This window comes from Aotus nancymaae, unplaced genomic scaffold (assembly GCF_030222135.1).
Source record: "Aotus nancymaae isolate 86718 unplaced genomic scaffold, 86718_ANA_hifiasm-v0.15.2.pri h1tg000006l, whole genome shotgun sequence".
Lineage (NCBI taxonomy): Eukaryota > Metazoa > Chordata > Mammalia > Primates > Aotidae > Aotus > Aotus nancymaae.
The window spans coordinates 58825782-58848520 of NW_026988417.1; the positions used below are offsets into that span (position 1 = coordinate 58825782).

Sequence of the window (22739 nt, forward strand, 5' to 3'; positions counted from 1 at the left end):
TGTTTATTTGTGTCTATGAGTATTAGCCTACTGGATAAATTGGTGAAATAGACAGATGAATTATTTTTTTAAATAACTAGATTAAGTGATAGTGGAAATAATGTCTTCTTTGAGGGAACAAGAGGGAAAAAGCAAAATATATGTATAGTTAACTTAAAATAAAAATAAATATTGAACCTAATAAACTGGTTTCTTTCTTTAGATATAGTAAAAAGGAGAATTTATTTGAATAAACAAATGATTATTAGTGTATTTTTGTGTATGTTTACCCAGTCCAATACACACTCAATCATATGTATGAACTGTCCCTGTCAATAAACTGAATGAGCTAAAGTATATATTTTTTCTCTTTCTTTTCTTCCCTTCCCTACCTTCCATGGGCCTGTCAGCTTGAACTCATTGATTTGACCCTAATTCAAATGGAAACAATTCAGTCTTCTCTATTAGAAATTTTATTCTTTAATTCGAATGAGTCTAGTTGTGTAGTTAAAAGAATTAACTTCTGAGTGCTTGAGCTGAGTGGGGGTAACCATATTTGCACTATAGAGAGACACTAACATTATTTGGAAAGGTAATTGAAAACAAGATGAAGTGACTGCAAAAGATAAGTTGGCTAACTGGTGTAAATTTGATGACTTTTTATTTTTTTAGTGCTAAAATCATGTTAAATTTCCTCAAATATTTAGACAGAGAGGGGAAAATAATTTACTTTGGAGTTTTCAAAGAGAAAAGAAAAAAATAAGACTTGACAATAATAAATTTGACTGCCATTAACTATTTTGTCTCCACTTGCTACCATGTTTTGAAGAACAAATTTGTAGCTGGACATGTTTTACTCAAATATGCAGTTAGTTGTGTACCTTGGTTAGAACATTGTTAGAATGCATAATATATATGCATGGTTTCATATTCATTCACATACACTATATATAACCTATATATAATTACACACAAATACACAAATAGCAATTTACATATGGAGGTTTTTTCACTTACAATTCTGCCTTTTAGAAATTTCACTATTTTCTCATGTGCCAAGAAAGGTTTGTGTGTGAGAAGTAAAAACAATGCAAATTCTGATCATTATAAAAGCAGTCTCATTTGAGAGATTGGAGTAATTTATGTGTTACAAAATGCCTCATTATTCAGATATAAAGAAAATGTTTACCACTTGTGAATATCTAATGATAGAATGTCAAAAATTCAGAATAATGAAGAGGGTAATTGTTTTAGTACAATAAAAATTTTTAAATAGTTATTTCGACACCAATTGATCTAGTGAAGTCAAATTTGAGCAAATTCTCTAAGAACATATTAGGAATATAAAATGTTGTGAACAATAGTTATCTTGGACCAAGTGTCACTCTTTATTAACTTAATAAAAGCACTAACACAGATCTGAAGTTTCTTCGGATGACAGGAAATTAAACTATAATCTTATCTCAATCCTCAAACATAATTCAGAGAGCCTACTAGCATATAGAAATATGTTTTAGGAAGCCTATTATTTTACAAAGAATATTTTTATGCTAGAATATGGAGAGTAAAAAAAGTACCAGGTTATGAATAATATGCCCTGAAAGCACTAGATAGTGATAAATAACGTTTGGACAATGCACTTGAAAAAAATTATTTCAGTACAAATAGAAGAAAGGAGAAAAGATGTTTTATTAAACCTAGAAAGTAATCAGAAAATAGTTCAAGATGAGGAAAAGTAGGGCTAGATAGACAAATATTAATACATTCTTCTGAAAATGCAATTGGTCTTTTCTACTAAATAAGGGAAAGTAAAACAAAATCAAAATCAAGTGCAATCAAGTAAACAGATACAAAGATATACAGACCAAGTCCAACACAAGAACTTACAACGACTAGAAACTCCCCTATAATACAAAATTCTACTGAAGATTCTATATTCTAAAAAGGCACATACACCTTCTTTTTTCTTATTTTGAAGATAAACACTATATTGAAATTCCAACTTATTTATATTATTAAATATATTTATATTTCCTCTTTCTAAAAAGTTATGTGCATTAGACTAATCTTTTGTTTTGAATACCAAAAATTTATTACATCTACTAGGCAAGCAAGGAGTTTGGGAGTCTTCGAACCCTCAGTGGAATCTTCAATGTGATATATGTATAAACTGAAAAAGGGAATAATCTGCTTAAAAAAATACACTGAAACATGAAACTGCAATTTTGAATTGGTTAGGAACCATGTGCTTAAACTGTGCTTAATTCATTTCATTCTATCTTGAAAAAAAAAAATAATGCTATCATTATTAGGGTGTCGTTGGATTTACTATCTCTTTTTCTAAAATTGCTATTGGCAATTAAAAAAATGTGTATTTCAGAATTTCTGAAAACAAAGTAGTTTTAACCTTAATCTCCTGAAGATAAGGGTGTTATCTGGAAGCATTTCTCAATTGTAATACAGTAAGATCACTTTGTACTTAATGAATACTTTTGAAGTTAGTGTCATGCTAAAGATTGTATGTGTGTGTTTTTGTAGTTTGTCAAATAAATATCATATGATGGAGATTTCTATTTTAGATAACTCAAACACAGAAAACTAATGAATGAATTTAGTGAGAAAAACTGATCAAAATACTTTTCAAAAAGTGTTTTCAGCCCTCAGAAATATAATGTCATTGAGGAATTAGAAGGTTGAGAATTTTAAAACGGCAGATCTAGGGAAGAGATTGAACCTTGCATACGAAGCCCCATATGAGCCTGATAAAAAGAGCAGAGCTTTTGAACAAACCAAAGCTGTTGTTCATCATCCATAAAGGATGAAGTTGGCCTTATAAAACTATATCCATAGATTCTAAAGCTCAGCCTAAAATCATTTCAATCATTGATTGGATCAAGACGATTTGGACCCAATAATGCAATTCATTCATCTGGAGAACGGTAACTTGTCTTTGAAAGAAAACAAAAATCACCCTAGGACTTAGTTATCATTAAAATTAAAATTTTTCACATAAGTTTTCTGCACCTAGAAATATGCGTGCATACAAAGACTAAACAGATTGTGAGCAAAACCAAGAGAAATAGCAAAAGAAAGAAAGAAAGAAGAATATTCACACGACAGGATTATTAGACACAAACTTTAATAAAAACTATCTTTTATGTGTTAAAATAAATCAAAGATAAAGTTGAGATTTTTTAGGTATGTAAAAACTTTGAAAAGAAAAATATGAAAATGTAATATAAAATTTCAAAGGAAAATTTAAAGAGAATAATGGACAAGAAATAATTGAATAGGTAGCTAATTTTTCAAATATCGAATTTCATGCACACACAAAACACGAAACCACAACAATACTAAGGCAAGACAAATAGAAATATAATTATAATGGTGCATATCATAGTCAAATCACTAATAACAAAACCAAGTAAAAATTGTTTAGAAAAGACAGATAACTTTTAAAGGAGTATAGCTGACTTTTCAACAGAAACAATGGAATTCAGAAATTAAAACAATAACGTGTTGTGAAGTGAATAAAAGAGAACTGCCAATATAAACTTATTTTTGTGTAAAAATATTCTTTAACAATAAAAGTTAATAAAGGTTTTTTTTTCCTTTCTTTGTCTTTTTTCTTTTTTTTTTAAAAAAAAAAAAAAAAAAAAAAGAGTCTCAGTCTATCACCTGGGCCGGAGTGCAGTGGTGCTATCTGGACTCACTGTAACCTCCGCCTCTCGGGTTAAAGCAATTCTCCTGCCTCAGTCTCCTGAAAAGCTGGGATTACAGGTACCCACCACTACTCCCAGCTAAGTTTTTGTATTTTCAGTAGAGACAGTGTTTCACTATATTGGTCAGGCTGGTCTTGAAATCCTGACCTCGTGATTCGCCGGCCTCGGCCTCCCAAAGTGCTGGGATAACAGGCATGAGCCACGGCGCCCGGCCAAAATAAGGACATTTTAGGATAAACAAGAATGGAGATAATTTATCAATGACAGAACTGGAATAAAACACTAAAGATGTTTTCCAGGCAGAAGGAGACCAGATGTAAACTCAGCATTAGAAGAAATAACTAAATTGCAGCAAAAAGAGTAAGTATAAATAAATATTTATTAGATAAAATTTTAGTTATTTATTTGGATTTAACATATATAGAAAATTATATTATACCAAAACCATGAATGATGATTCAGGAGGAGCTTAAATATAAAGTCATTCAACTATTTATGAAGTATTTTTACATTAGTAAAATCAAATGTAAAAATGCACATTAGTGTTAAATATCTCAAGGGTACACACTGTAATCTCTTTGGTAATCCCTAGAGTTAGTAAAATAAAAGATGTAAGTACCAAAATAACACAGATGAAATAAAAAAGAGAGCACGACAGTTAATTCAAAATAAGAAAAAAATAGAAAAAAAGGTTGTAGAATACACGAGACAAATTGAAGAAAATAAGATTTAGAGATTAAAAATGTAGAATTTACAATAAAAATAGACTATCATGAAAATGCAAAACATAAAACTCTCATAAGAAAACACAGGAGAGAAATTCCAGGACCTAGAACTAAATTGAAGGATTCTTATATATGAAAGCAAAAGCATAATCTTTAAAAGAAACCCTTGATAAATTAAACTGCATTAAAATTGAAAACACTTCTTGCGGTGAGAAGTTCTGTTGAGATGATGAAAAGACAAGTTAAAGACTGAGAGAAAATATTTTTAAACTGCATACGCAAGGACTTGAATCTAAATTATATAAAGAATACTTAAAACTCAACAGTGTGTCCCAGATAAATTTTTTTAAAACTTCAGGCACAATACCCCTACACATATGTTCACTGAAGCTTCATTTATAATAGCCAAATACTAAAAAATCACCCAAATGTAATTCGAAGAGTAAATGGTTAAACAAAGTTCATTACATCCATATAACTGAGTATCAGTCACCAATATAAAGGAACCAATTATTGATACAACAATCGGGATGGATTTCAAGGAAACTATGTTTACAGAAAAGTAAACATCAGTCTCAAAATATTATTTGAATCCTTTTATATAGCATTCTCCACATGACAAAAATAGGGAGATGAAGAACATATCAGTGGTAACTCTAGGATGGGAAAAAGTGTATGTAAGTATACAAGGATAACATGAAGAAGTTCTTCTTAAGGATGAAGCAATTCTCTATCTTGGCATTAGTGGTATGTACAGGAACTTAAACAAGGGAGAAATTACATAGAATTACATATTAACACATACACACAAGAATTAATATAAAAATGGTGAAAACTGTATAACTTTAACATATAACATATAATGAGGATTATGTTATCATATTAATCCTTTATCCTAAGTTTTTGCAAGTTAAATGAGCCAAAATTCTCTCAGTATTTTGTAACACTGTTTGTTGGAGGAAAATATTAAAATCTCAATTTTAACCTTGCTAAATTCATTACTTCCACAACACTATGAAATATTTTATTATAGGAACGGATTTTTATATTTCTCAATGTATAAGAATATCATATGTGGTAAAATATTACTTTTGTTGTATAATTTAGTTGACACAAAATGAGTGTGATTGCAATGTAATGTGTATATTTTTAGTATTTAATGGAACTGACTCATTTGGAGGAAAAAGATATGTGAACCATAGGGTTGATTTAAAAATATCCAGTCTATTTGCAGAGTTCTCTTTGTCACATAGATGATTTTCCTCTCGAATGAGCTAAAATTTTCTAGTGCATTTGTCAAATAACTCCACTTTAGTGTGTTTTCATCTCAATGCTTATCCAAGTGATGAAGCTGAAGTGTATAATTATTTAATACTGCTAATTCTGACACAATTTCTATAAACAGAATTCCCTTTTCATCGTAAATGTTGACAAAGATCCTTTGAATATTTTAACCTTTGAAGACCAAACATGCATTTCTAAAATCTTTTTAGGCAAAGATCTCTAGACAACACATTTAAGTACAGTATTAAAAACTTAATTTGCAGAATGCACGTGTCTTCTATAGGTTGTTTTCTAAATATTAAAATATGCTTCATAAGAATTCATAAGACTCTAAACTCAATCAGTGCTACAGATTAGTACTCAAAAGCTCAATATACTTTGGAAACTAAATAAACTATTTAATGAAAACATAAAATAGAACTAATTAATTACACAGTAATTACACAGGAAATATATCTTTTTTTTTTTTTTTATTAGATGGAGTTTCACTCTTGTTGCCTTGTTTCCCAGGCTGGAGTGCAGTGGCACGATCCCTGCTCCTGCAACCTCTTCCTCCTGGATTCAAGCAATTCTCCTGCCTCAGCCTCCTGAGTAGCTGGGATTACAGGCATGACCCACCACACTGGGCTAATTGTGTATTATCGGTAGAGACAGGCTGGCTTTCTCCATGTTGGCTGGACTGGTCTCCAACTCCTGACCTCAGGTGATCCACCCACCTTGGCCTCCCAAAGTGCTGGGATTACAGGCGTGAGCGACCGTGCCTGGCCAGGAAACATATCTTACAAAGAAAGATTGTTAGAAAATATTAACAGATGTAGCAATATTTTAATTAATAAATTTAAAATTAAATGTTGTTACATTATACTTAAAAATTAAATATTAATATATAAAATGTCATACCTTTGTAATAGTTACAAAAATTAATTGCTTAATTTTAAAAAAACAGCTCAAATCACTATGAATGGTAATGCTGATTGTTAATTCTGGCAAAAAAAAGCCATTTTGAATAGAAAATATTAAAAGTAATCAGAAATATGGAGTAGAATGTAACAGTAAAGAAAAAACTTTCATAGTTTGAACAATATACAAAACAGAAACTTAATGCAATTAAAACAAATGAAGCTCGCCAATCTTTGTATATCAAAACTATTTGTTAATTCTTTCACTGCCTCTTACTAAATATCATATTAACATTTCCTCTTGCTGCTGAAGCTATTCCACTGATTTATTTTATTGCCCATGAGTGTTTCAATACTGTGTACTAGTACCAAGTATTTTCACTGCCTCTTAACCTTCCATGTCTTTTCTAGTAGTCCTCATTCTTCTAATGCCATTTTCAGATACCATCATTTTAGGATCTGCTATTTTCCTCCAAAAGGAGCCACAAGAACATTTTCACAGGCTGACAAAAGTTTACTTTTTCATGGTCTGTTGCCAAAAATTTGTTTCTCTGCCTGAAAATCTCCTTTTTAACGGATATTCTGTACTCTTCTCTCCAGTGTCAAAAGGGTCTATGATGTCCCTACATGACTAGAAGGAAAAGGTAAAAAGATACCATGTGAATAACAAAGCACAGGGAAAGCAGATGAAACCAGCCCAATAGTCCCATAGATAGTTGTTTTGGGATAAATGCAGAAATTGATCCTTTTACTGCTAAAATTTGAAACTTAAATTTGTGTTACCTAAGTTCATTCTTCAGGAAAGAAACTTCAGTCCTCTCAAAAAAGTATCAAAGAACTGAAACGCATCAGATCACCCCACCAGATGCCTCCTTGTCCCGCCCTAGTACCTGTTTTCTTACACATTGTTACATTTACTCCCTGCTATATAAACCCCTAGTTTTAGTCAGGAAGATGGATTTGAGACTGAGCTCCCATCTCCTTGGCTGCAGCACCCAACTGGAGCCTTCTTCCTTGGCAATACTTGTCATCACAGTCATTGGCTTTCTAGTGAGCAGCAGCACCTAGACTGAACCCCTGGTATTTTGGTAACAGAGTTGAAGCTCCCAGTCATAGAGTGGATTGATATTTAAAAAAGGAACTTATCTTCCTTTTTCAAAACTGTGGTTTTCTATTTCTCCAATACGTAAGTAGAACTTTGACCACTGGTCATAGTAAGAATAGAAAATTAAAAATACCATTCAGTACATTTTGTTTCACGATGATTTTATTTGGCAGAAATAGGCTGTCAGTGAATTATTTAGAGCAAAACGTGAGGCATGCATGTTACGTTCTAAATTGACACTTACTGTGGTCCAACTGACTTGTTGACCTAGGTCTGTAACATACAGTGTGACAATGGAGGAAGCTGCAATACTTTGAATGGTAATGTGGTCCTTCAAAAAAGGCCCGCCTAAAATAATAATAAGAAAATGTTATTTTAATAGAATTTTAAAGCATAATGATAAATAATTTCTTAATGTAAAATCAATAAAAGCTAAGGATCAATTTAATATGAAAATTACAATGTACAAGAAATCTTCAAAGTAAAATAAAATGTGAACAATCCCATTTTATAATATATATCTGGCAACTTTTCAAATGCACAGTGGTTTCCCAATCAAAGTTTAGACCATCAATAGTTACTATTCTATTATTTCTGAGAATTATTTCTTAGGACCTAAGCAAATAAGATACAGGATTTTTTTTTTTTAAGTAAAATTTTAGGATGAGTGTGATGGGTCACATCTGTAATCTTAGCAATTTGTCAGGCTGAGGTGAGCAGATCGCTTGAGCTCAGGAAAGTGACAAGGCAAACCTGTCTCTACAAAAAATAGAAAAAAAATTAGCCAGGCGTGTTAGTCCATGCCTGTAGGCCCAGCAATTCAGGAAGCTGAGATGGGAGGATTGCTTGAGCCACAGAGGTCAATGGTGCAGTGAACTATGGTCACACCACTGAGCTCCAGTATGGGCCACAAAGTGAGTCTCTGTCTCAAAATGAAAACAAAACAAAACAACAAAAGTATAATTTTGAGCGTTAGTAGGACTGCATCTCAACGAATTTCTAAATGATTTTATAATTGGATAAATTGTTGGTGGATAGATGGATGGTCCCTCTAAGGCACTAGGAGAATGCCATAATTTTTCTTTTTAAAATATATTCTGGATGCTGTGTGAAAAATAGGAAAAAATGGAAACAAGGTGATTATTTAGGAGACACTTAAAATTAATCCAGCTGGAGCTGATGTTTGTTTAGATTAAGGTTGTACTGGTGAAAATATTAAAATGTATGAATTGCAGAAATATTTTGAATGTAGCCTAAATTCAACTTGTTGAGAAACTGATTGAGAGAAGAGGATTCAGTGAGATAAAGACAGTTAGATTTTGGCCAGAGTACTTAAGTGCATTGTAATCTCCTTAACTGACATGAAGAAGACTACAGAAAAAGCAGAATTTGGTGGTGAAAATTAAGAGTCCTTAAGGTATTTTAAGTGTGTGGTATATCTTAGATATTCAAGAAAGAATTGACAAATAGGCAGCCGGCTAGAAGCGTGTGTGAATATTTGAAAGTCATTAACATTTAAAACCATGGGGCTTGATGAGATTGTTTATGTATTCAGCTTGGAAAGAAGGGAATGAAAACACACTAAGGTCTCTAATATTACAGGCCTTAGACATAATAAGACAAAGATACAGCAAAGGATACTGAAAGGTGCTGCTCATAAAATAGATGTAAAATAAACAGAATTGACTCCATTCTTAAAAATAACCATGAGACAAGTCTGGAATGTGTATATGGGAAGATATGTGCAAAAATGTCCTTTTATAGAATTTATAATAAAATATTTGAAGAAAACTTAAATATTCTTTAATAACCTAAAAGATAAATATATTTTGTTTTATTTAAACTAATGTATACAAAGCAGGAAGAAAAATGAGTAGACTAGAGCTCATATACAGAAATGGATTAATCTCTCAAATATGATCCTATTATTGTTGTTATTATTATTGTTATACTTAGCACGTTTTGTGATTTATATTATCTACATAATTAAAAGGCATCATTCCAGTCTCTATTTTTGAAATAAATAAGAAAATGTTAACATGTATCTACCATTTGACGACTTTTCAGAATCCAAATTATCTACTTATATTTATAATTAAAGGTTTTTTAAAGTCAAATGAAAAATATACAATTGTATATTACATTTGAAGGCAGTAACTTGATAAATCCGCTTTTAATAGCCAGATGATTTAGGTGGTTATATTTATATGGTTCTCTGGACACATTAATGGTAACCATTTCATAATTATATTTTAGAAATTTCATGTAAATTGATTAATATTTGTAAAATACGTATATATCTAATTACATATAAAGATAATTTGGCATTGCTTTGAAAATGTGAATGTATTTACCTAAGAACACATGTGAGAGAGCCAGATTTCTTAGATAATCCCCAGGATTTCTGCCCCCTGTATAATCCCTGAGGTTCTGCATATGATAGACTGTTGCTTTGTTGATAAATTATGTTGCATGGCTTTAAAAAATAAGATCCTCTAGGTAGTCCTGATTTATTGCATGCATTTTTACAATCTGTGTGTAGAAATCAGAGACAGAGGAATTTAGATATTTAGTTTATTGGGAAGATTCACTGTGCTATTGCTGGCTTGATCAATGTCAAATATACAAGTGGCCTTTGAGAAAAGACAGCAGCCTTTAGGAAGTGACAGCCAGCAAGAGCACAGGGACTTCTCTGATGCAACTGCGAAGAACAAACAAACATAAAATGCAAACTTTTCCGAAAACACAGGTGGTTTTTGTCATGAGTTTTCACATGAGAATTCAGTTCAGCCAACACTCTGATTCCAGTCTTATAATACCCTAATCAGAGAATCCAATCATAATATGGCTTCAATTTAATAAATGATAATTTTTTTGTACTACTAAATTTGTGTGCATTTGTTACATAGCAATAGAAAACTGTTGCAACATGGATCAAAGTGAAGACTTTGACATCCAAAAGGTCGGTAGTAGTATGATAATTGTGTATAAGAACAAGAAAATGTTAATAAGGTCAAAAAATTCAGCTGACTTTGTATCACTTGAAGTATGCTGAAAATATGTTTGCAGTATACATCTATCATCACCCTTAAAAAAGGAATTAGTTTCTACCCTTGCCAGCTTCAAAGAACAGAGCGTTGGCATTCTATTTTTAAAATGTGGTCCCATCAATATGACATTTTGGAAACACGACCTGACAAAATCCAGATGTACCATTAATTATAGCACTCAGTCTCAAGAAATGGGGACTCCTTGGCTTTTCATGTTTATGTCCTTTATCAAAGGGAGATGAATATGTGGGGCCAAGAGGACAGGACGTGCCTAACTAGATTTCATGCCATATCTTTCTAGATCATGTTTCAGCCACTTAACGGCCTTGAATGTCCTGCCCAAATTAACACAAGCACAACCTGGTCTCTGGATGTTCCCCCAAGTATGGGCCAGGCACTGGGTACACAACGACTCTCAAACCTAGTGGTTTGTCAAGACTATTGTATAAAGGATGTGGAGGGAGCTTTGATGTATTGCTTGGAAACAGTGATGGAAAAAATATCCTATTTTTTCTGTGTAGAAATACAATGATTTTAAGCATTAGAAATTTTACCCAGTCCTTCCAGGGCATTATAAAGCATATTAATAAAGATAGGAAGATATAAAATATTTTACTTACCAGATTATGTAACAGATTTATTGTAAAAATAGCTGAAATTCTTCACTAATTCTGTATCTACAGTATATACAGTATGGCCTTGTAGTTCTTCCCATTTAAAGCTGGCCTTATATACCCACTCCTTGAATATGGGCTAACTAGTGACTGGTGGGACAAGTGATCATTTGCCAGTTCCAAGCTTGGACTTCAACAATTCTTTAGTACCTCTGCTCATTTTTATACCTCTACTTCCAACTTGTGAGTAAGTCCAGACTATTTTGCTAAGGATTGATGGACCACATAGAACCAAGGGAATTTCATGAAAGTTATAGTCACTATAGACCAATCATTCCCTAACAGCCCAGCAGCTGACTGCAGCTGCATGCATGAGCCTAGCCAAGTTCAGTTAAATATAGCACAGCTCAGCAGAGACACAGAGCTAAAGAACTGGCTAAAATTTTACCCATGAAAATCAATAGGTGCTATTTTATTTGTGTTTTAGAGATTTCTATTGTTTGAGGAAACTATAGAAGTCACTAATATTCACATAAGATTAACAATTCTAGTAAATATATTTTGGGAGCAAACATGCATAAATATTAAGACCCTGCTTTGTTTTGGTATTGTCTTTTTTTCTTCTTAATACTAATAGTTATGATTGATTGATGGAGTAACTAGCATGTGCCAATCATCATACTCATTATAAACATAATCTAACACTTTAAAAATGATTTAACGTGTTTTTTTAGCTCTGTCATATAAAAGAAGACCCTGTAAGCAAGTACGTATGAGAGTCAATCAAATGTAAAATTCTGAATCAATCCAAATAAACTTTGGATTTTGATTTCCTTGTTTTGTTTTTTTTTTTTGTTTTTTTTTTTGAGACGGAGTTTCGCTCTTGTTACCCAGGCTGGGGTGCAATGGCGCGATCTCGGCTCACTGCAACATCCACCTCCTGAGTTCAAGCAATTCTCCTGCCTCAGCCTCCGGAGTAGCTGGGACTACAGGCGCACGCCACCATGCCCAGCTAATTTTTGTATTTTTAGTAGAGACGGGGTTTCACCTTGGATTTTGATTTATTTGCACCATATCTCACTAAATCAATTGATTCTTCTCTCTTTTTTAAAAAATACATCATTACATCTCTTTTTTTTTTTTTGAGATGGAGTCTCACTATCACCCAGGCTGGAGTGCACTGGCGCAGTCTAGGCTCACTGCAACCTCCACCTCCCAGGTTCAAGCGATTCTCCCTGGTTCTCAGCCTCCCAAGTAGACTCATGCCACCACACCTGGCTAACTTCTGTATTTTTAGTGGAGACAGGGTTTCAGTGTGTTGGCCAGGCTGGTCTCAAACTCCTCACCTCATGATCCACTGGCCTCAGTCTCCCAACATGCTGGGATTACAGGCATAAACCACTGCAACTCACCCATCACATTCCTTTTAAGGACACTTAGGCACCTATATTTTACTCATCTCATACCCGACCCTGGTACACTGAACCAGGTAAGTAGAGTTAGAAGAAAAGGAACATGTCAATTCACCAAATTTCTTGACATCATAGAGTTTAAAATTTTGAGAAACTTGAGAATTAACAGTGGGTATAATGCTTCTCCACCAGAACACTGAACTAACAGAAATTTATCAGTCCATTAGAGTGTCCTTCAAACGGAAGTTACAATTGACAATGTTGTCTGTGACATTCTTTGAGACTTCTTTGTGTAAGAGTCAATTTCATTTCATATATGTCAACATTCATGTATTGAAAGGCCTTTATATGCTGACATGTGCCAGGCCCTACCAAGGCAAAAAATAAGACAATAACTTTTCTTTCCTAAACTCTGGGTAGGTGGAAATTTGTCTTGAATATTTGAGGAAAAATGAATTTGAAAGAGTAAAAACAAAAACCTGTGGCTTCTAGAAATCTTACATATTTCTTTGTTTTTAACATGTAGGTCTCAGAGAAAGATTCAATGATTAAGACAGCAATGAAAACACTCATAACAATTTTGAGAGACTCAAAGAAATTATTATTTGTCTTTAAGTGCATGCAATATCTGAGAGAGGACAACCTAAGTATTAGTAAGAGCAATAGAAAAATATTCAATTAATAATTTATGAAAAATTGAGAGATTAAAATTCCCTAAGAGGTACCTCCTATAGATTTACTATTAAAGATTTTGATAAGTATCCCCACTATATCCTGATTTAAAAAACTACATAGTACCAATAGCTTTCATTAAAATTAAAAATTCCAAATTTTCAAGTTTATGCAGTATCAATAACAGTAATTCTTTGTAAGAGCCATTTTTAAGTGAATATATTGATAAATTTTTGAGATCATAGGGTTTAAAATTCTGAAAAACTTGAGGTTTAACAGTGGATATAATGCTTCTTCTCCAAATTCTTTAGTTTTTGTTCCTTATCTCACTTATTCTGTTTTATAACAGCAAAAATAAAAGTAAAATAAAACAAGTGAAAAACTAAGCATTAGCCTTAAAAATATATTATGGGGCAGTAGAATGAGAATGTGACCAGTTAAAGCTTAACAGACAGAAATATTTTGGTTCAGAATCTGCTTCTAAAACTCACAGACAGTGAATATGTAAAATACACCTCTTTGACACTAAATTCTTTATTTATAAAAGTGGAGCACTGGTTTGTTGGGAGAATCAATTAAATAATACTAATATTTATATATTTACTGCATAAGTAAATGTCAGCTACTGAAAATAGAAAAGGGATTCTAAATTGAATAAACACATCAGTGAAAAATGCTTCTTACCACATTCTAGCTGCAGACCAACTCGTGAAGGGTACCACTTTGGACCTATTCAATGAAAAATAACATTTACTTGTCAGCAAAAGGGTGAACATAGCTTATGAAACAAGCTGTTTCCATGGGAATACAGATTAGATTTTAGGAAGCAAATAAAATGGGTTATGTAGTGTCAGAAATAGAAATAGTGGTTACCTTTGGTAGGGTGCTGTCCAGCAATGACAGATAGTGACTGAAAGAAAGTGTGAGGAAAGCTTTAAAAGTGATAAATTCTGCTTTTTGATGGGCACTTGTTACATAGGTGTATTCAGGATTGGAAATGCATCAAGTAGTATGACCTATGACTTGTGCACTTCAGTTTATGTAAGTTTTTCATCAATAAAAATCCTGAACATATTTCATTTAAAGTTGAGGACTTCAATCTGATTTAAAATTCATCTAGTATTTGCACCTGAAATTGGGTTATTTTTCCTATTAAGAGTAAATACTAAGATGTCTATCAGAATTATATGTATCATTGACTTTTAATATTATGAGTTTATTGATCATAGCAGAAACATCACTTGAAGTTTTCTCTTTATACTGCCATTAGGAATAAAGAGACCACTAAATAATTCTATCTGTATAGAAAAATCAAATAATCTTTATTACACACTTCCATAATAAAGAGTTGATTCACAATTATAAGAATATAATTTTTTATCTTTAAATAAATTCTATATCGTTTTAAAGTCTTCATTAAAAAATTAATTCTTAACTTTGAGATTAAAATTTAAACCAATTTACTAAATATGTAACAAATTTTTAAAAACAGTATTTTTTTTTTTTTTTTTTTTTTTTTTTGAGACGGAGTTTCGCTCTTGATACCCAGGCTGGAGTGCAATGGCGCGATCTCGGCTCACCGCAACCTCCGCCTCCTGGGTTCAGGCAATTCTCCTGCCTCAGCCTCCTGAGTAGCTGGGATTACAGGCACGCGCCACCGTGCCCAGCTAATTTTTTGTATTAGTAGAGACGGGGTTTCACCATGTCGACCAGGATGGTCTCGATCTCTTGACCTCGTGATCCACCCGCCTCGGCCTCCCAAAGTGCTGGGATTACAGGCTTGAGCCACCGCGCCCGGCCTAAAAACAGTATTTTTAAAGAAATTTTTCACATTTTTCTTCTCCTCCCCTTCTTCTTCTTCTTTCTTCCCCTTCTATTCTTTCTTTCTTTTTCTTTTTCCAAAACAATACGTGAGAGAAAGCAGAGATAACTCAGGACTAGAAAGACATAAGAATAATTCATGGAAATGAGAAACCATGGACAGAGCCTTTATTAATAGGTAATTTATAACTAGTTGAAAGAAAAAAGGAAAGTCAGATGAAAAATTTATGTGGGTGATTTTAAGAATACGTTGTAATGTTTACCTTCTCAAGTCTATTATGTGTGGCTATTGTAAATGCATACACTGAAGTAAATTTAAACATCTAGTAAATATGTTCTTTTCCTAAAAATATTAAATCAAAACATAAAACACACCTGATAGATGCTATTTAGGGATAATTAGCTCCGTGACTTTCCATAGCCAAGAATTTTATTTGGTTAAAAGTTATATTGCTTTGATTACAACTTTTCAATGCATTTACAGTAATAATAAATAAATACCCCAAATATGGTCATGATATGAAAAGTCAAATTGATATACTCAATTATTAGCACTTTTTAAAGAACATATTTGAAAGCATATAGTATAATAAATGTCAAAAGCCCACAGAATGATACATAAAATTCTTATTCTATTTTATGAAGGAAAACTGAGAATTCTGCTGTACTATTTTACAGTACTGTATATAGTTTGTCATTGCAATTAATGGACTTTTTTTCTTATTTTTGTGGATGCCTGTGAACATATGTTATATCGTTTAATTTTGGTCCTTGTTTCTTTTAATCTATCTTTCACATTTTCTTAATCCCTTTATCTTTCTGCTTTCTGAGTAGTTTCCTCAGGCTCAGAAAAATTTAAAAATTTAACTGACTAATTTTTCTGTTTGTTCTGAATGACTACACTATCATTCCATTACATTTTAATCATAAGGGATAAAATGTTTTATTTCAATCAATTTTATTTGATAATTTCTCAAAAAAGCCTGTAGGTATTTGCAGTATCATGTTTTTCTCATATTTTTGATTCTTTATTTTAAATCTTCCAATCATATGTAAGTGATTTAGCTGACTTCCTGAGATTCCATATTTCTAATGTTCTCTGGAGTTAATCTTATTATTTATCATGTCCCTTGACACTTTCTGATGGTGGATTAGTTCTTACATGATTTTTTAAATTTAAAATAAGTTTACCTTCTTGAGGGTTTTAAGCTATGTTACGTAAATTGAATGGATGCTTCTCCAGTGGGTTATTTTTCTAGGGACAGGTGTCCTGGAAGTATTACAGTTTGACACCACCATTAGTTGAATGCTATTAGAGTTTCAATGAGAAGATTCCAAAAACATGAGAGTAGTATTATAATATGAACTTATATTATAAGAATCACTTGAACCTCGGAGGTGGAGGTGGAGGTTGAGGTTTCAGTGAACCGAGTTTGCACCATTGCACTCCAGCCTGGGTGACAAGAGTGAAACTCCGTCTCAAAAAAAAAAAAAGAAAGAAAGAAAAGAAAAGAAAAATGAGGCTGAAACATGCCCCTTGCTTGGTACGTTGTGGGTGAAGAGGAGAGAAAAGCTGCAGCCCTTCAGGGATCCCAGACCTGGGAGCTTCTGGAGCCAGGGTTGTGACTCCCTCTTTCGGGTGCTGCAGTTCCTGGAATTTCTAAGCTTCTGGGTACCACAGAATTCCCAGGTTACAGCTGGGGAAGCAGCTTGTGGTGCACCTGGTCTGGCTGCAGCCTCACAGAAAGCTAACACCCATTCTGGCACCTGGAGGTGCCCACTCTATGGCAGGAGCCAGTATGTCTGACTGTACAGTGGCCTGATCACTCACACCCTCCTGTCACTCCATACCTGACTTCAGTTTCCCTTGGAGTCATGGGATCCAGGACAGTAGCATGAACTGACTGCAGCCTGCCAGGCCAAGTGGGCAGAGTGAGCCCAGCAGGCCCAAGCAAAACTCAAGCAAAGGCATCACTAGCCACAGGTTTCGAGCCAGAAAAGCAACACCCCAAAAATCTCATAAAATACTACCAGATGGAGCAGATCCTAGTATTTTCTCCCTGATATTGTCTTCCCCAATTCCCTGTTTTAGTCTTTTTATCTGAAATTACTTATGTCTATTAAGATTTTTAGTGTACACTTCTCATTACTGTTATGAAACCTCCATGAGAACAGGTACTCTGGATCATTTTGATGCAGTGATTAGAAGACTGTATGACACAGAAGAACGTGTGATGTGGTTTTGTAAGATTCAAATAAATACATGACTTTCTTATGGAAGAATTGGTTATATATATATATGTGTGTGTGTATGTATGTGTGTGTGTGTGTATGTGCATGAAATTATTTGTATTTATATTTACTATGATTTTAGTTAAGTGTGAAACTGTTACTTATAATCCTTTCCCTATCTGAAGAGAAAGTGTTTTATTGCTGCATAACTGCCAAAGTCTGTGCACACATTCACTGTGTTTAAAATCTGAGATTATACTCTGTTGTTGTTTTATTAATCTCAAGTAAATTACTTCCATGAATCTTAGTGTTCTCATCTGTGAAACAATAAAAACAAAAATAAATGGAGGTTCACAGAAGTATATATCTATTCAGGACATTGTGAGGAATAAATGTAATAATGTCAAATTCCAAAAAAAATTAAGAGCACATTAAATATACTATTAAATTATAGTTTTAAAGCAACATCAAAAACTTTTAGTCATTTGTACAGATGAAAGCTTTTCTGCTAAAACATGATATATGCATGAGACACCTTTTCTGAAAAAATAACACTCTGAAACTACAGGGTTACAAAAACAGTTATGGTAAGATTAGTTAAAATCTTTACAACTCTCTATTGTGATCACTAACAAAACCAGCAATAGTCATAATAAAAATACTAGTACCATTAAAATATGTTTCTAATAAAAAATTCAACAGAAAATACAGTTGTGCCTTCTTTAAAAATGGGGGAATAAAGGGTGATGAAAATGTGTGTAAGAATGATTTTTCAGTGCTTAAATTAACAAAGATAATGAGAAACTAGACAAAATACATTTCTAAGACAGAAAACCTGGCCAAATGAGCTTGGTAAAAAATAGATATTGTGATACAGTGTATATTAATAGCTTATATACTTTATGTTTATGTTGTATAGTTTGTGCTCAGCTACTGTTACGTGGTGGTGCAAAATGATACCATGCTCAAAGAAAGGCATATGACAATTGTAAATTCCACATCATACTGATATCATTACCCTATTTACCAATTTTACATGAGCTAATTAAAGTTACAGAGACAAATAAAGCAAACTATATAATCAAGTAAACATATTCTTACAGTCAAATATAGTTGTTCCTCAACAGGAAAGACATCAAAGAATGTTTATCATGTTATCCCTCAAAGTATTAAATTGGTTTTTATTTACTATCACTAAGGTACACACACACACACACACACACACACACACACACACACACACATTCTTACATAAAACATTCCTTCCAGACAAATTTAATGCTTTTACAAAAATAAATTCTGGTAAACATAATTTTATTCATCTCATTCTACATTGTTACGGAGAAAATACTTTCTTGCTGCTACTTACTCAACAGTTATGTTTCAACTCATGAAAGAATGCTTTGCTTTCAAAATCTTGGTGTTTGATTGTTGATATATCAGTTTGCCAAAATATTAACCTCAATTACACACTTCACAGACACAGAGGGAAAAAATAAAGTATGAACAAAATGTCACGGTTTGTGGAGAACAATTTATCTTGCTCTCATTTGTAAGCTATAGAAAGCTTTCTAAAAAATTCACCTGAAAACATAAAATTTGGAAGAAAATAAATACTGATAGATGAGAAGAAAGGGTCTATCCCCGCACTCCTCCATGGTAATCTGTGTATAAATATCTGTGAAACGTATATGTGAATCCAAGACAAACCAGCTAGGTTACCGTTTGCATTGTTTTATTTTTTGAAATTGTCAGGATTTAGAATGGGAAGAAAAAATAGGACAAAATCATAGAAAAATACTCACGTATATATACACCTATATACATAAATTTTTAAAATGTAACTCCGTATGTGATATATTTTTACATATAAGATTATACAAATATAATCTTTATATCTCTATGTAACCTATATCTATATGTCTATCTATAAGATTCTGTATCTTATAGATACAAAATCTATCTAATTTTGATGATATATGATAGATGAATAGATAGATACAAAAAGATGATATTTGATGTTATATTTGTTTAGTTTTGACATAGGAATATGAAATTCCTGGTGCATTTTGAGAAGCTCTGTTCTGATGAAAAAAAATCATTTATGACATTATATATAAATTACAGATAAGGCAGCATCTGTGGTTATTTGCATTCAGATTGGAAAATAGACTGAAGTGAGAGACTTCATACTTTCTTACCATTCAAATGTACAAACATTAATGGTGAGTGTTGAAAATGGTGCCTGCTGTTTGAAGTATAATTTAAAATAAAGCTCCTACCTAAAATGTAATGGCTTTGAAGTTTTGAATGAAACTACATAGTAAATCCACACTGTCAACCATAGCTCTCAGCAAAGAGCAGTTGGTAAGAGAAATCAGAGAGAAATACAAAATGCCAATCTGAAAATGTCTCAGAAAGATTTTTATTCTCCATCTTGTTTTTTGTTTGTCTGTTTGTTTTTATTGTCTTAGATAATAAGACATTTATTATTTTACACACCAGGCCAGTGTGAGACAGGTTGCTTTTGACTGAGTGGCATGGAGGGAAAATGAATCCATCACAAGTCAGGTGAGAGACTATCTCGGTCCATAAAGAAGATAAAGGTTTTCTAAGTCACAAGTGGATCTCAGTTTAGGTCCCATTGAATCTAATGCTTTTCTCCTGTGTGGATTAACTAATATAGAAAAACTGTATGTTTGCAGGTAATCATTTCCACTTTGACTGCACTTTGTAGCATCTTTTTCCACTGTAATAAGACTCCCCATACTGGTTGCCTCAACAGCAAAGAAACATTTATTGTGATATCCCTCAAACTAGTAAATGGATTTTTATTTACTGCCACCAAGATAAACATGCACACAGAAGCACACACACACAAACACACAGGCTTACTGAAAACATTCTTTCAGACAAATTACTGGTTTAAAAAAAAATAAATTTGAATAAATAATATTTTATTCATCTCATTGGATGTTGTTAAGGGAAAAATACTTTCTTGCTACAGAATAGTCAAGAGTCATCTTTCAACACATGAAAGAAATGTCTGTGGCTTTTCCAGGTGCAAGCTTGCAGCTTGCAGCTTCCACCTGGAAAATGGTAAATCTAACCATTCTGGAGTGTGGATGATGGTGGTTCTTCTCTTGCAGCTCTATAGGCAGTGCTGTAGCGAGTACTTTGATGTGGGGGCTCCATCCCCACATTCCTCCTCTGGACTATTCTAGCAGAGATCCTGCATGAGAGCTCTACTCCCGCAGCACACTTCTGCCTGAACATTCAGGGGTTTCCATACATCCTCTGAAATACTGGTTGTGGTTCCCAAACCTCAATTCTTGAGTCCTGTGTACCTGCAGGCCGAACACCACATGCAAGCTGCCAAGCATTGAGGCTTGCTCCCTCTAAAGCCTAAGCTGTACTTTGGCCCCTTTTAGTCATGACTGGAGCTGGAACAGCTGAGACACAAGGCACCAAATTCAAAGGCTGCACAGATCAGGGGTTCCCAGGGCACCATTTTTCTCTCCTAGGCCTCCAGACCTGTTATGGAAGCAGCTGCCATGAAGGTTCTGAGATGCCTTGAATAATTGTTCCCACTTTCTTGGTGATTAAGAGTGCCTTTCCCTGCATATGAGTGGCCTGGTACTACAGCATAGATGACAAATATATCTCTAAGCAGTATAATTTGTTTTGACAATTTTTTCTAATTTTGTTTATTTATTATTGTTTTTAGAGATGGAGTCTCATTCAGCCACCCAGGCTAGTGAACATTTTGGGCTCATTTGATCCTCTTGCCTCAGCCTCCTGAGTAGCTGGGAGTACAGGCACAAGCCACTGCACCCAGTTAAATAGTTTGTTTCTAAATCACAAATTTTTATACTATTGGACTAGTTGCATTTTTCTGATGATGAGCCATAGTAATTATGTTGTAAATACAGGTAAATAATGCCTATTTTCCTTTAGTAAATTACAGTTTAACAGTGGGGAAAGCTGAGAAATGAAGATATAAACATAGAATAATGTGAGAGGTTTTTGGAGAGTTAATAAACACTATGCTGTTAAAGCAAAAATCAAGAAATTCAACATAGTACATAGAGTATGCAAATATTGTTAGGGCTCATATATCATAAGGATCTTCAACTTAATGCTAGAGGTAATAAAGAATGGATAAAATAAGAGAACAGAGCAATGTATGAATAAGGCATCTAACAGGAGACTAACATAGGTACACATATCAAAAGGTAAAAAGACTTGAACTGTGGTTGTTATAATTAAGGTAATGTACAGATTACAGATATAGCATGGTATAAAACTGATAAACTGAGTGGATAATTGGATGTAGAATGGAAGAGATACAGTGGTGTTTATAATGATACACAGATTTCAAGATGGAGTATTTGCATTAACTTACTATTAATTGAATAAAGAAAAAGAAGAGCAAACTCAAGAAAACAAATGCTGAAGTTGAGGGATCTGTAAGATATTAATATATAAAATATTGAGATGCCACATTGGCATTTTAATGTACAGTAGAAAGTTCTGGGAATGAGATGGTTTTGATTTCATTTTTAGTTACTTTACACAAGAATATTTTTTTAACCATGCAAATGTTTGATAGCACACCAGAAAAAAGAAGTAGAATTAAAAGGGAAGATTGTTGAAAACAGAATCTGGGCAATCCCAACATTTAAAGGACCAAAGAACGATGAAAAACTTTCAAAGAAGTCTGAAAGTTAGAGGCCAGAGGAGACAAAGTATATAGTAGAAATCAAGTGAGAAAAGACAGTGAAAATCAAGCAATCAAATAAAATGATAAAAGAATGTTACACTACGTCAAATGCAGTTGAAAGTTCAAGCTAGACATGCTCAAATATTTATGGATATATGCTTTAGCACAAAAGAAAATGCTGATGACCTTAGAAAGGTCACTGGCATACTAAAACAGCACCGTTTTGAAGTGAGTGTTAAATGATGGATAGGAGAGGAAGTGATGATATTGCTATCAGTAGTTTTAAGTGGGGAAATTTTTAATAAAAGACCAATTTTAAAGGCAGCATTTGAAGTTATAGAAGAAACAAGATCAAAGAAGTAAATATTCTAAGGATATGGAGAGGGAAATTATAGCACAAATAGATAATCAAGTGCAGAAGGATGTGCTTATCCTTCTTTAAAAGTAGAGAAACAGAGGATGGAACGTAATATAAGAGGGGGAAGGAAATTTTTGATGAAC

The 22739-nt window shown here is 33.1% G+C and overlaps 1 protein-coding gene across 2 annotated transcripts in view; it reads right to left on the reverse strand.

Annotated features, from left to right (window-relative positions):
• TECRL (trans-2,3-enoyl-CoA reductase like) overlaps positions 1-22739 on the reverse strand; it is a 101995-nt gene that overhangs the window by 31582 nt on the left and 47674 nt on the right. Inside the window, exons 3-4 of one of the 2 annotated variants that reach the window (XM_021666296.2) lie at positions 14147-14191; positions 7959-8062 (exon numbers count right to left, since the gene is read on the reverse strand). In XM_021666296.2, coding sequence (XP_021521971.1) covers positions 7959-8062; positions 14147-14191 — 149 coding nt within the window. The remainder of the gene's footprint in view (positions 1-7958; positions 8063-14146; positions 14192-22739) is intronic. The other variant, XM_021666297.2, reaches the window with a different exon arrangement.